General features: G+C 43.8%; 1 protein-coding gene across 1 annotated transcript in view; it reads left to right on the top strand.

Annotated features, from left to right (window-relative positions):
• Positions 1 to 15,533, top strand: part of LOC138488402 (solute carrier family 13 member 2-like) — a 418,056-nt gene that overhangs the window by 116,351 nt on the left and 286,172 nt on the right. The window contains exon 3 of the mRNA XM_069615342.1: positions 11,919 to 12,055. Within this exon, the coding sequence (XP_069471443.1) occupies positions 11,919 to 12,055 (137 nt within the window). The remainder of the gene's footprint in view (positions 1 to 11,918; positions 12,056 to 15,533) is intronic.

Here is a 15,533-nt window from a genome sequence, read left to right as displayed (position 1 = left end):
GCCTTGGTCCATTCCGAATAGTGGCGCAATGGCTCTTGATGCACACATGGAACTTGGGTACTGGCTCTGTTCTGTCTCCTCCTAGCTCATATGCACGAGAGGAGAAGGGCTCGTCACTGAGGTAATCGCAGATTTTTTTTTTTAACTGACTACAATTTACCCAGATGGGGTATGTGTGGAAAAAAACAGAAAATAACAAACTCGAGCCAAAATCCATTGAAGAAGAAATGCATTTCAGTTTAAAAACAAACCAATATACAACAGCAGAGTTGACTAGCCGTCGCCGCTGATAAAAACAATTGCAAAAATATCCTATACATACGAGGTTCAGGAGAATGTTACCATCTGGCTCCACATGCAGCAGTGAAGCATTTCTTACCCCTGAACAGTCAGGCAGTGATCAGTGTCATGTGACTCTCCAGTCAGCTGATATCTGGCTGCCAGGACCAGCAGGGTGTTTGGAGACGTTGGGCCAGCATCACCTCTGGGGGCGTCAGTACCAGCCTTGCACCCAGGGGCATTGGAGCTAGTGTGGCTTTCATGCATGTTAGTTCAAGGAAGGCTCTGGAAAAATGGTTGCAAACATGGTGGCGTGGGACCTCTGTGCTGTATTATTGTGGCTAGATCCAGTAGGCCTTTGTGGCTTGACACATACCTAGGTCCTTCAGGCAGTATAAAGAGGACATTCATTCTATATGCAACATGACGTCTGCCAAGTAAAATGGTATGCCACGTTCAATTCATCTAATGAAACGATCGTGGCAATTAATCAGCGTTCCTCCTGTCTAGTAACATGTCTAATTGCTGTGCTGTGTAAACATACATTCATTTGTTTCATTCTATTGTTCTAAACTATCTGCAAGTATGAGCTGTCTGTGCTCGCAATGAGTACTATGATCCTACCGCTTACCTGATAGGCATTGCCTGCAGCTTGGAAAAAAACAATGCGAGGGCGCGTGGAGTGAAGCAGTTGTCGATATTGGCTGCTCTGTGTTGTCATAGAAACGAAGATGGTGGCTAATGCTCTTTGCATTGCGAGTACGGAATGCATTAGATGAATTGAACGCGGCATACCATTTAGGTAAGATACTCAAACATTCACCTAACAAACATCAATGAATAGTCATGTCTTGGATGATCAAGAAACGCAGTATACAAAAGAGTACATACTTTTGTTATATATATCTTTTGCAGATATCATCCATTGTTGAGTGCACTATAAGGTCAGTTTGACAGAAAGCTAGACAATGACAAAACATATAATGAAACCAACATTGAGATTGTTACAAAATTCAAATATCTTGGAGTGATCATGGACAGCTCAAGAAAAGAAATCGCCATGCAAGTGGAACTATACTCAAAGATTAAAAAATTAGCCGCACAAGCTAAAGTCATCGATGGCAAATTTGGAAAATTTTCCTTAATACCCACGATAAATTTCTACAAAATGAAGGTGGTGCCTACAGTAACATACGGCGTGGAAGCAATGCCCACAATACCAAAACAACTATGGTCCAAGTTGGAAGCACTCTTCTGGCGCAAAGTGTTGCACCTACCGAATTCCACACCAGGGGCAGCCATCAGACGAGAATTAAGTCTGCAATCATTAGAATGTACAGTGACCTGTAATTCTATTATGCTATACAGGAAGTGTAGAATGGCCCACAGCAGCGAGGTTTTTAGGTTGCTGAAATTCGAAATGGACACTGGAAATTGTGATATGTTAAAAGCCTGGCAAAATGAAAATCAAGTGGTCCTAAATAACATTGCATCAAATGATGAAGAACTCATCAGCAATCCATGTAAAATCTTAAGCAAAATAAAAGACAATGATTGGGCCTCCACAATAGACAATGCTGCAAAGCTGAAACTTACTCTCCATCTACCAAGCAACACGCTAAAAAGAAACGAGTTGCAAAGTTATGTCAAACAATGTCCAAGCAGACAGGCATGAAATTTAATTCTGCGAGCACGTCTGAACCTATGCAAAACGAATGAGATCCACTACATTCGAGGCCAGGCACTAACTAATAGCTGCCGTTTTTATAAAAATGATCTTCATCCACCAAAAGAGACCCTAAGACATCTGATTATGCTCTGCTCAGCCACCAGGGCCATCAGACAACAATATCTATCACAAATGGCAGGCTTTGACATCTTGGCCGAGGAGGACACATGGTGGTGTCGGTTGATAGGAGGCGAGAAAACTGCATGGAAAATTGCAATGGCCAAAATGATTGAACACATCGAGAACAATCTACTAAATGACAAAAGTGGTCACTAAATAGTTAAATATTCTCAAAACCCAATGCATTCACTTGGACCCTGCCACTATTGTCAAAGCCTTGTCAAAGCATTGTCAACGCCTTTTTCTGTCTTGTTCGCCTGATGAAATGCTCAAGCAACAATGTATTGTAAAATCTTATTTTGATTAAACAATAAAACAATAATAATAATAATTATAAGACTTGTCTGATTAGGTAATAATTATGTGTTATCTCTTTCCTTTTCCCTCCTATTAATACAACATGGCATAACGTATGTATTGGGCAGTAAACAACATTATATTAATGTGTGGTGATATCATGCTTGCTATATTTGTGGGTTATAACGTGTACTTACTGTAATACATTTCGGTGTGATGATGCTCATGTGGATTATGTATACGTACATGGATTAATTACGGATAATTAACTGTGATTATTGGATCTAGCTAAAAGATCAAACGAGCCCTGACGAAGGACAATTGTTTGTCCGAAATGCATTGGCCCAATTTGCATTTGCCAACTACGATTGAACATCTAATTGCACTTTAAAGATACATCTTTTAAGAATAATGAGAATAAAGTATTTTTGAACATTTCAAATGCATATGCTTTCTCAGAATTACTAAGAACATTACACACCACAACGCAGTATTTTGGAGTGCAGCCCACGCTGCTGACTTTGTAGCCAAGGGTTTGTCTTTTTGTCTAAATTGTGAGTGCTTTTCACAGAGACACCTTTCTAGTGGGTTTGCACCAACACCAGATTTTTTAAATCATTTCACAAGAGTTAGATATTAACATAGGCTGTGCACACTCACCACCCTCCAGTAATAGCCAGGTGGCTGTCTTCCTCTGATATCCTGAGAGGAAGGGTAACACCTCCACTTAGCCCTGCTATCAAAGGAGCACTTGCATAACAAAGGCCAGCCTCAAACCCGGGTGTAGCACTCCAAAGGACCTTTACAGTGTAGACTTGGGAAGGGGTGGAGTTAGGGTAGCAAAAGAGAATAAAATGGACCTGAGAAAGGGTACCACCACCTTGCTTTTCTGTGGACTCTCGTTCCTTCCTGTCCCCTCCATTTCCTGCAGAACAATGTGCACTTGGTATGATGGAAGAATGTAAGGGTCACTTGATGAAGGGCCAAGGATTGGCCCCCTTACAGCAGGTTTGGTCCTGTCCAATCCCCTGCGGATGCTTACCTTTGCAAGGAAGGTGTCTCTCATTCCCCCTTGATTCTTTCCCACACACCAAGAGGAAGACATCTCTGGAAACCTAATGGGGGAGGGGACATTCCATTCCAAAATCTTCTGCCATAAAGGTGAAGACAGGTGTATCCAAGGCAGAGGATGGCTCTGTCCATAACCATTCCCAGGGATCATGGGGGGTGAACTGCTATGGACTAAGGCCTCCTGCCACTCAGGCTGTTGAACTGGAACCAGGCTCCTCTCTGCAGGTGAAGGATCACCTGCAGGTGCCAGTGCAACTCCCTGGACTCGGAGAACATCATATGAAGGATTCACCTTCTGCTGCAGCTACTGGATTAGGACTTGCAGCAGCCATAAGGTCAAAAGCAGCTGGAATCCTGATTGCACAGCTTTGAACCAGCTCCCGCCTACTTTTAAAACACTTCAAGCTGACAGGACCCACAGTGCTGCTTTTGGCAGTCAGCGACTTAGAACTGCTTGCCTGCATCTTTAAACCCGGTCGACGCTGCATCGCACCAGCAGCACTTATCGCCGCCACCACTTCTTCGATCACTGCATCTAACCAATAGGGCCTCTCCTCGACCTGATTCGAACCTTGACTCAAACCGTTAGAAGCCATCAAACTGCACAGCGACTCAACCCACTGGTAAGACTGCCTGAACCTGACGTGCCTGCATACCTGAGCCTGTGGAACTGCACCACTTTCAATGCTGAATAAAACCACACAGAGCCCTGTCTCAAAGCCGGCTCAAAGCCTGGATCAATGCTACTCTGTCAAACCACCCAAGATCAAGAACGAAGTAATGTTTAGAGGCACTGTCCCCCTGGGACCAGAATGACTTTTAAGCCCCTTTTGAACCTTTTCTTGAAAAGACATAGGGCCAGAATCACAAAAGATGTGCACAAACAAAAGGACCGCAAAGAAGGCACTCATTTCATGTACGCTCATTGCTAAAATGCTCAGGTTACCTTATTCTCAAAGATGAACTGAGCATTTCAGGAGCGGCTGGACAATAGCGCAAAGATGCACTATCCTGCCCTCAACACTAATGTATGAGAGGCTCCCAACAACCTCGCAGAGTATTTCACAGATATGAGCCCTTTAATTGCCTGTCTTGGTGAAATGCCAGAGAAAGAAATACATTTCTATCCCTGTCTGTGAGATGTAAATGCAAGTGTGACAGCCTTGGTGGACAGGGTCCGAAATGATGTGCACATCTCCACACTTTCCCCCCAAATAAGTTCTGAGAAACTGGCACATATCCTTTAGTTTAATGGGACATAGCTGCAAAGACGTGCCTGATCAGTCCTACTCAAGTACCCAGAATGCTGTTCACTACAAGGTGTGCATGTTCTGTCTTCTTTCCAGAGGGGTGTGTTTTTGTTGGTGTTTTTCTAGTTATTTATTTGCATTCTTGATTGTTTAATTAAAGTATATCTATTTTTAGTAAACCCTGAGTGGACATTCTTTTATTTTGGAGGCTTTGTGCCTATTGCTGTTTGGGTTGCTACTGTTATCACTTCACACCCCTCCTGAGGGTAAAGCCTGACCTTGGCCAATGTTCCTCAAAGGTGGAAAGGGTATACCTAGAGGGCTATGTCTGTTTTAACTTTATCATTGGGATCACTGCTAGTTTAGTAGTAGTGTGGGGCTGAGCAGGCAGTTTAGCCAGGAATCTTGTCTGTGCTATAGCTGAGCAGTAGGCATTTTGTCACACAATGTGGATCAGCAACTTCAGGTTTGGGGAAGACATCAGCAGAGCCAGGCTCTGGTCTAAGATTAGATGACAGTACACCCTTGTTGTTTGATAAACGTGGCCTGGTGCTACCAAAAGTCATTTGTAAGCGAATGCCTAGGGTGCCACCAGCAGAGAGGCTCAGGGGGAGGCCATTTCCGTCTGGAAAACACCTCCAGGGTACACATATTATAAACTGGTGATGCGCCCCTACTAATGTATAGGACTGGGGCCCCCGTCGAGCTTTGACACACGCCTTCATCCACAATTCAGATTAAACATGAGCGAGTCAACTTTTCCAAACCTCACTGCCAACCGGATAGCTTCACGTTAGAACTGTGTCAAGATTCACATCAGAGAACAGGTATGAAGCTTAGAATGGGGAAATTATTATTCATGTGTCACTCCACATGTAGTGCGAGATAAAGTTGAAAGGAACCCACCCCTTTAATCTAGAGATACAGGAACACAAAAAACAATTGCAGAGAGGTGAGGTTCCTTAAAAGGTCCTCGCCGGTAGATTATAAGGACGAGGTACAGAGATTAAGACAAACTTATAGGAACTGGGTGAAAGGTATGAAATTTGTGCTGTTGATCAAAGACGCCGAGAGAATATTGGCATGTATGTCAGGAAATAAGATAGAGAAGTTTTGGGAACGAATACAGTCATCAGGGACTCAGGCTTACTTGCAGGCACAGGCGGTGAGTGATACAGCATGGGTTGATTACTTTTCCGACTTTTACAGGGTAGAAAGGTTGGAATGCCCAGTGGTCTGGTCCCAGGCAGATTGGCGGGGGGCTATGGTTTTGGGACCTGGAGGATGTCATTAACTTGATAAAGAGATCCAAGCAGTCAAACGTGCTGGGGCCAGACGGCCTTTCAAACTTGACTTACAAAGAAAACATGGCAGTTTGGTCAGCAGTGCTTTCAGAACTATTTAGCAGTATCCTTGCAAACAAAAGGTTTCCCAGGACCTGGTCTGCGGCTACAATAATTGTGATATTTAAGGGGGGGGAGACACGTCCTCACCATTATACTACAAACCAATATCCCTGTTGGACGCCTCAAATAAGATTTTTGCGAAAATGTTACTGAAAGTTTTGCAAAAATGGGCATTGCAATCTAAGACTTTGGACGTTTTTCAATCAGGTTTTCACCAGGGTCTGAGTACTGCTACACATTGTTTTGTTTTAGACCAATTAGCACACCAAGCCAAGACCCAATCTCGGCCTGTCTTCATAGCTTTTTTAGACAATAGTAAAGCTTTTGACTTGATGAACAGGTCTCTTTTGTGGAAAAAACTAAACGAGCAAGGGTGTCTGGCTGCTTTGCTGGGTATCCTGGAGGCCTTGCACACAGACACAAAGATCAGAGTTAGGCTGCATGCTTTTGGCAGTTACACCCCGTAGAATCAGACAAACAGGGGCTTGAGGCAGGGGTGTGTATTGGCTCTGTTCCTCTTTTGCTTCTACTTGTTGGGGCTGGGGGGCCACCTTAGATTATTTAACACCTTTCCCCCCTAGGTTAGGCTCTCTGGTAATCCAGTACTTATTGTACGCGGACAACATTGTTTTATGTGATTTGACAGCTATCGGTCTGCAGAGAGCTTTATCAGCAGTAGAGGGATTTCTGGGGCGTCTGGACATTTCGTTAAACTCAACCAAATCAAAGGTGCTCGTTCTAAAAGGGGGGGGGAGTTGTAAAACTCTACCCTGGTCTCTTGAAAATGGCAAGCTGGAAGTGGTGAACAAGTTTGTTTATTTGGGCCTCACAGTTTACGATAAAGTTACAGGATCAGAGCCGCAAGAAGATCTGAAGGCTAACTTTCTTGGGGCACTTGTGAAGCTCTGAGTGTTCAATGGCAAATTCAGTAGATATTCACTCCTACCTGCCTTGAAACTATATAAGCAGCAACTGGTTCCCAAACTAATTTATGGCGCCCAAACTAGGAGTCAGTTTATAGATTGGCCAAAATTGGAGGATGTTTTGTGCCACAGTCAGTTCCTCTTGCAGGATCTTGTTTTAGCTGGGACAGCCCCCCATCAACACTATGGTGGACTGGGCGAAACTCCAGCTCTTCATAAACATCTTGAACCCCCCCAACGGCCTCGGTTTTGGAGGAACTTAACCTGGTAAGGGTACAGGGTTGTTGCAGAGTCCTTAACAACTGGGTTTTAAGTTGTGAATCAATGTTCCTACGCGCATGAATCTCGCTCGAACAACTGGGCCTTACACCAAAAGTGGCTAAGTTAAAATGGTGTAGGTACATTTGGTCAAATGTGAGATCTACGATTATGGACGCTAAATGTTTTGGGGATCATTTTGTGTGGACTTGCAAAAGCTTCAACGTGCCCGCTCCCTACTTGAAAAAACACCCTTTGAGGAGCTTGAGGTCTCAATTAATAAGAATGAGGTTGAATTTGGCCCCAACTAACAAAATAGTGGGCAGGCGCCTTACCATTCCACGAGATCAAAGACTGTGCCGCCACTGCGAGACTGAGTTTGAGACTCTGAAGCACCTATGTGTCGGTGTCCTAACCTGGAAACTTTGAGGATTCAAAATTTTTCTGGGAGAGGGCACTCATCTGAAGAAGACTTGTGGAGGAGAATTTTAAACTGCAACGAACTGAGACTGTGTATTCATGTTTTAGAATTTTTAAAGAACACTGCAATACTTTTTTAAGTCTTAGTTTCTTTCGGGATAATATCTCTTTTTATATGTTTGTTTGGCAAATTGTATGAAATGGGAATTTGGAATTGTATTTGTATGATCTAATTACGTGTCATTGGTTTTATGTACATCTTTTATGTAATGTGTTAAAAGTACATTTGTACTGTGGAACACAATAAAATAAAATAAATAAAGAAGTAATGCGAGATTGTGACTAGTGCTGCCCGAGGCCAGCTATAGCACCTAGGGCACAACAGGGCACAAAGTGACACAGGAACAGGGGCGGCATCAATGGGTGACTAAGAGGGGCCACGGCCACCCTTATAAAAACGCTGGCCCCCCCCACCGGCCAATTCAGTTTTGTTTTGGTGTGCCACCCCAAGATTTCCAGTGTGGCCACCCCTATGAAAAATGTCTGGGGAAGCCAGTGCACAGGAAATGGCTAGAAGATGGATGGGTGAGGAGGCAAATGGTTTCAATCAAGGTGCAGGACAGGGTAGGTCGAGAGAGATTTGCAGATATTCCAAAAAGGATCAGTCTGAGAAAGAGAAGACTCTGCAGTGCCTGATAGCAGGACAATATGCTGTGTCATAGATGGATTATGGCAGATAAGAAGAGCCGTTTATCAGTGAAGAGACCAAGGGGAAGGCCAGATTTGTAAATAATAGTGTCCACAAATAGCGCTTTGGGTAGTTCCACGAAGTAGGACGAAAAGACAGCAGAAAAAATGGAAATAAGGAAATCAGATAAGGACTGGAGGCGCCCAGGGATCAGCAGGTGACACGATAAGGAAGGCGGAGGAAAGGTATGACGTGGAGCAAGCAATCTTAGATCAATCACGTGTTTCAAATGCACTGCTGTGTGTTGGATAGAGAGAGAGAAGAGGTTGTGATCTCTGCGACAGGCCTGTCAAGCCTACTCCCGTCCGCACCAACCCTGTCATTGCCAATGACCTGTGCCAGGTCTTCCATATCCAGTTTTATGAATGTCAGGCTTAATGTTTTCTGGGCTTTATCCTTCAGATCCACCAGAGCACCGGGAGACCATGCAAATGGCAGCAGTGAGTGGTATAAATCCCAGTAACTTAACATAACCTCTCCAAGTACAAGGTTTCCCAGAGCCACTGCAATCTGTGCCATGACAGGCGCAATCTGTGCCAGGTCTGCCAGGTCAATTATAAGTTGTCCCAGTTCTGTCATACTCTTAGCCATGTGTGCCATCTCTATTAGTCATGGTGCTATATTTCTGGCTCAGCCGCAGCTGGCACAATCTGTTACTGCTATGTCATGCTCACTCCCATCTTTGCAACACCTCCCTAGTATGGTGTCGTTTGTACACGTCCACCATGTACCGCAGTGGTACCTCTGCCATGCCTAGTGTCACCTTGCTGTGCGCAATGTCACACATGGTCTGTCATGCTCAGTGGTATCTGCAGTAAATCTACTGTAGCCAGGATCTTTTATGCCAGGTCTTTGCTCTATGACATGGATCTCTGAGCAATTGCATGCTTTTGCACCTCTGCCAGGTGAGATAATGTTCCACATACATCTGACAATTTTCCCTAAAATGATCCTATAACCTGAAATCTTGACAATCTGGTTAAGTATGCCTTCTATTGTAGGTCATTCATCAGCAAAGTTCTGAGAATACACAATTAAATATTCAGCAAATATTCACACCATGTTTAAATCCCTTTTTGTTTTTTTATCGCGACGAATGTTGTTAATGAATGGCTCGATAAACATTGCACATAAAAGCAGAGATGAAGGGCATCCATGGCACATTCCCCCAATGGAAAGTGGGGATCTTCATTGACTTTTAATCGTCATCTGAGCCAGTGGTTCTTCGTGGAATGCTCTGATGATTTGGTGCATATTTGCCCTGACACCTTTTATTTGTATTGCCTCCCAGAGAATCTCCTACTCCCCCAGATCAAATATACTCTTTAGCATACATACATATAATGTGTGAATGGTTAGTGAGACCTACTCTTGTCTACTGCAGTTATATGTGTATGAGTTGTATAGAATAGTAGTTCCTTCCTTGCTACAAATTCTTGTTGTTCGCTGACTATCATTTTTGGGAGTGTTGTGTTGGAACGGGTGGCTAGTACATTCCCCAAAATGTTGATGTCAGATTTTAGTCGTGAAATAGGTCTATATCTTTATTAACATTTTGGATATATGGATGTTTTTGTAGTATTCCAACTCTCAAGATTTGCCCTTCGCACCATGCATAAATAAAGATGGTGTTGTCTGACACTTGGGCCATTTCTGTAGGAAATTGTTTAGAAGGCCATCTGGATCTGCTGCTTCTTTTCCAATTGGGTAATTGTCTTTTTCCCCTCTGGGCTTATTTGCCAGGGATTGCTTTTCAACAAAAGCCAATTGATGATGCTGCAGATCTGCCATACATTAATACGTGTCTAGATTTTTTTAGATGTTTCTTCTGATCTGCACAATTTCTCATTACATCTTTAAAATGCCTCCTTCCTTTGTTTGTGTAAAGAGGTATTAGCTCCTGTTGATGAATGTGTTTCCTTTTTAATTATATGTCGCTTCTCCTTAATATTGTCATGGAAGATACTCCCTTAGTACTTTAGGTGGGGTTTTCACATGAATGAATTGTGTTTTTCAAGAACATGTTCTACTTGCCCAAGAGGCAGATCACATTCAGATGCTTCTTGACTGCTCGTGAATTACCCACTTACTATCATTTTAATATATGTCTTTTTAACAAATCAGTGATAGTTGTGCAGCGTGCTGATTTGTGGATGCTGGCGACATGCTGTCACTCCATCTCATGATGAGTGGCTTGACATGTTTGAGGAGTGTACTTTGGAACCATCTGTTTATGAGAATGGTTGGCATGCAAAGACGATTTTTAAATGTATGCACGTTTTTCATCGAATTTGAAGATAAGATTCCGAAAATAATAATTGATTTCATGTTGAAATGAGTCTGCATGTGTATGCCTTGTTTACTGTAGTGTCTGATGAATTATATTGTGCACTGTTTGTGAATGTTGAGGCTTGCTATTTGTAGTCCATAAAAATTACATACAAAATAAAGTGCTTTCTGAGGCTTTGCAGGATTTCAAAGTGTTTATGTTTTTTTTTTTTTTGCTGGGTCATTAATGAGCAGTATTTTACGTTATTTGTGTAAATGTTCGTCTTGTAACACTGCTATGATATTCTAAATTATACAGTTGCTAGTATAAAGTCACATGAAGATATAGGAAGCAATGACGATCCCAATCACAAAAAAATGTCTCAGTGACATGCCTAGGTCTGAAGCTCAGTTATGCTATTTGAATATCATATGATCTTCATCATGTATCAGCAGCTGGACCTTGACGAAGACCTCCATCAATCTCATCTCAGAAGGGAGGCCTACAATAAGTACAACATTGATGTGGTAATAGGGTTCAATTTGAGGTTATTTAGGAGAATTGTAATGAAGGTACATTTAAAAGGGTTCTAAGCTGTTCCTTTAAAATAAACTGGTCAGCTATATTGTCTTTTGCTAAACCTAGTGGCAGCTCGAGGAGTTAGTCCAGAACTAGTGATATATGCACTTCAGCCATGTTTGCTACCATATAAATTTACTTGGGCAGGCCAATGCCATCCGTGCCTGCTGTGCCACGACCAGGGCCCTTTCTGTCAGTTTCCCACGGGAAGTTCTGTATATGCTTAACCTATCAGGCCTTTTAAAGTCTGGCACATTTTTGTGCCATCTGCATCAGGTTTGCCAATGCCACATAGCCCAGTTGTAGTGTCTAGAGGTACTTCCAGTAACAAAGCAACCCTTGCCAGCTCACTGCTGTCCCCGCCTCAGTTCTACCGTTTCTCGCCGTGCCAGGATAGGGGCCTCAATAAAAGATTTACGAAGCCCAATGCTATTTTTTAAACTTTTTAAAGTTTTTTTATGTGTGACCACATTGCCAAACCGACTTTCTGCTTTGTCAGAACTACATACCTGCTGTCTCATGAGTTGCCCAGTGCCTTCTCTGACACCTTGTTCGTCTCTTTCTTACAGGTCTGCGCACAGTACTTGAAAGACACAAACATGCTCTTCATTGGAGGGTTACTCGTTGCGATTGCAGTGGAGCACTGGAACCTGCACAAGCGCATTGCCCTCCGCGTGCTGCTGCTTGTCGGTGTCAAACCAGCTCTGTGAGTTATTGATTCTGCTTATGGTTGGGTGGGTGGCATTCACTGGCTGCATTTCCAGCTGTTGCCGCTCTTGTCTTTGATTCTTCCCAGTCTATGCATATCTTTCTGTTCATGGTATATACCCAAACATTGCTTAATATATCCTGCCACTTTTTCTTGTGAGCTCAGGTAGGGAGACCCTGTCTGGTATCTAGGGGCAGTAGGGTATTTTCTGTTGTGTATGCGAGCTTAAGACGACTTGGAAGGAATTGTGTGGATCTTTCTCCCCACTGATCCTTATACCTGGCATGGGTGCAGAGTGACCACAAAGCATTTCGAACTGTGACTCTTAAAATGCTCTAGCACTTTGATGCTGTTGTCACTGAATCAGTGGTCTGAACCCAGCCTGCCTTTATAGATTGAATGAAAAGTTCATTTTTACCAACTGTCTTCACACCTTAAAGTCTCAGAGTAATCATATATTGAATAAGCATGATGATCCCAATATATGTTTACGGTCTTCGGTCAAGAGACCTTTTTAAAAAGACCGAAAAAAAGAAACGATTTAGAAAGACCGCTCTGTGACCGCACAGAGTTGTCTTTCTAAATCGAACTGTCAGCCCCTGAGGTACACCCAGGGGCTGACAGGCACGCCAGTACCAGAAGCGGCCAGGAGGGAGCACGGGTGTCTATGTGTGTGTTTGTGTGTGTGTGTTGGGTGTTCGTTGGGAGGGGAGGGAAAACTAAATCTGGGAACAGGGGGTGTGGGGTGACACATTTTTATTATTTAGAATTTTGTAGGACGCCTAACATCGGAAAAATAAATCGGTCTTTTGGTTAGGCGACCTACACAAATCGAAATGATGACATAGAACCATTTTTACTCTAACTGAATATATACCCACATCTTGCGAAATCAAAGGTGTATCTGTGCGAAAGAGGAGAGGGGCCATTGGTAGTTGTGAAATGTGTTGTTTTTATTACTTTTTTGACACTTGTTACAATTGAATATAAGTCACACCATCTGTTACAACACAGATAAGGATGTTTGGCCAAGTCAGGTTTGCACTGCAAGGCTGGTGTATTGGGTCAAAATACTTCAGAAGCAGTCAGTAAATGCCATTAAGGAGTGCTACTGCAGGCAATCAGATGTCTGCTGACACTGCCTATTAGGATCTTTTTCTGTGGACTCACTCTTTGTCCGCCTCTGTATTGAGTCCTGCATCATAGGAACCGGACAGTGAAAACACATTTGCCTGCCTTTGGAAACCTGGCCTTCAAATGATCTCTCTTTGTGCATCCGGCAAGGAGAACACTGAGAAACAACCTCTCTTCAGATCGTTCCTTACAGGTTTCTGCTCACCTTGGTCATTAGCTTTTCATTAGCTTATGCATCAGTCTGGGGCTGCTAAGGAGATGGGACGATGCGTTCAACCAATTATAAGCTCTTTCTGCCATCATGGATTGGCAAAGGTGTCTGGCTGGGTGGAAAACAGGAAACAGTCTGTTTTCCTTGTTGTCAGGTATGTGAGTTCTCATGCTTACTCTGTTGTCTATAATCCTGCCAGATGGTAGGACCTAACGTGGTCCACCTGGCTTCTCCACAGCCCAGTTGGCTTCCTCTTGTCTTACAGGGTGAGGTAAACTCTTGCAGCTAAAAGGGAAAAACCCTAAGTTCCTCATGGGCAACATCATGGCTGTAGGTGCCATTGCAGGCTTCTATGACTTGGCCTGTCCCCCACTTTGAACTGTTCACTGCATGATTTGATGGTATTGGCGCCTAGGACATCTTTGATGGGATCCATGCAGCCACCAGGATCGATGCCAGCTGTGTGATGCTAGCAAAGGGATATGGAGAAGCTATCCACGTGCCCAAATTGATAAAGGGAGATGCCAGAACCGCAATTTAGCACAGGGAGATCCAAAGGCATTGTCCCCCTGCATGAATGCCATGACCCACGCCAAGGGTGCCCTATCAAAACACTGACCCCCATCTAACTGAACATTCACGTCCGGCTCCCTCACCCAATGGACAAAACTCAGAGAGACGAGCATGGTACACATGTTTCTGCAGCACAAGACTTAGGCGCTAAACTCAGATTTGCATCCAGCAGGAATCAATCATGTCTTCCGATGTAGTAGTGTAACATCAACAGAGAAAGTGTCATTTACCAATGGCACATACTGGTAGGGCTACAATTTAGCCAGCAGGTACTTTCTCTATAGCATCTAGTTTGTGCTTCCTCATATTTTTATTTATTTTATTTTAGCATTTGTATAGCGCGCTGCAACCCATGGGCATAGAGTCACTGAGAAGGATATGTATGCAGGCTTGCTTAAGGGTTACAAGATAGCGGCCCAGTACAATGAGTAAAACAGTTACATCGATTACAGAAGGTTACAATCCGGGTGTAGTAAGCCGAGACAGTCATAAACTGGGCGATGGGGGGAGGCAAGTCAGGCAAAAAGCTCAGTCTTCAAGGCTTTACGGAAGGTTGTGTGTGATTCGATCATCCTGAGTTGGGCAGGGAGGGTGTTCCAGTGAGTTGCAGCCAAGGTAGGGAAACTAGAGCCACCGGCTCTAACTCTTCGTGTATGAGGAACAATGGGGCGATTGGCATACGCAGACCTGGACGGTCTGGAGGGTGTTTTTTTGGTGATCCCCTGAGCTAAGTAGGTAGGTGCCAATCCATGGATGCATTTGTGTGCAATGGCCAGTGTTTTGAAGAGGATCCTTTCTTTGACGGGCAGCCAACGGACCTGACTTCTCACCCCAGAGATGTGCTCCCTGCGATCTGTACCAGTTGCGGCCCTCAAGGCATTGTTCTGAGCAACTTGAAGTTTAGACAGGTTCTTTTGGGAATTGCCAGCATAGAGTATGTGACAGTAGTGTAGCCTCAATCCTATAATGGCATTTGCAATGGTGATGCAGTTGTCTTGTGACAAGAATGGCCTTACTGCATTGATTAGTTTGGAGTGGTATGCAGCTGAGGAAGCGATGGCATTAACCTGTCTGTCCATGGTCATGCTAGCTTCCAGGTATACATCTAGAGTCTTGATGGCTTGGGACACGGTAATGGGGATGTTGTCTATTGTAAATGCGCTGTACTGCGCACCTAGTTTACTGAGTGTGGCTGTGGATCCAATTAGCAAGAGTTCTCTTTTCTCGCTATTTAGGCATAGCCAGTTTTCAGCCATCCAGGCCTGGATTGTGGAGTAGATGCGATTGTGAGTATTCATGTCTGTATGTGTACCAGAGATGCCCAATTCAGTCCCCATGTACAATGGAGAGCTTCTGTTCGCGAGCCTTTCAGGTGCATGCCCTTTTGTCCTCCACAATTTAGACAGCCAGAACCAGGGTCCCTTCCCAGTCCTTCATCCTTTAGCGCACAGTCCTTACCAACAGAACCCATTTCCACTTGAGAAGGAGGAAATAAAACCCTCCCAGGCCAAGCAGCCTGCTTTCCCAGAGGTTTCTGTGTGCCATCTAATGGTTCTG

Source organism: Ambystoma mexicanum, chromosome 9 (genome assembly GCF_040938575.1).
Source record: "Ambystoma mexicanum isolate Mex_15411 chromosome 9, UKY_AmexF1_1, whole genome shotgun sequence".
In the NCBI taxonomy this organism is placed as follows: domain Eukaryota; kingdom Metazoa; phylum Chordata; class Amphibia; order Caudata; family Ambystomatidae; genus Ambystoma; species Ambystoma mexicanum.
The sequence above is the reverse complement of the archived record's forward strand: the minus strand, read 5'-3'. Positions and strand labels throughout refer to the sequence as shown.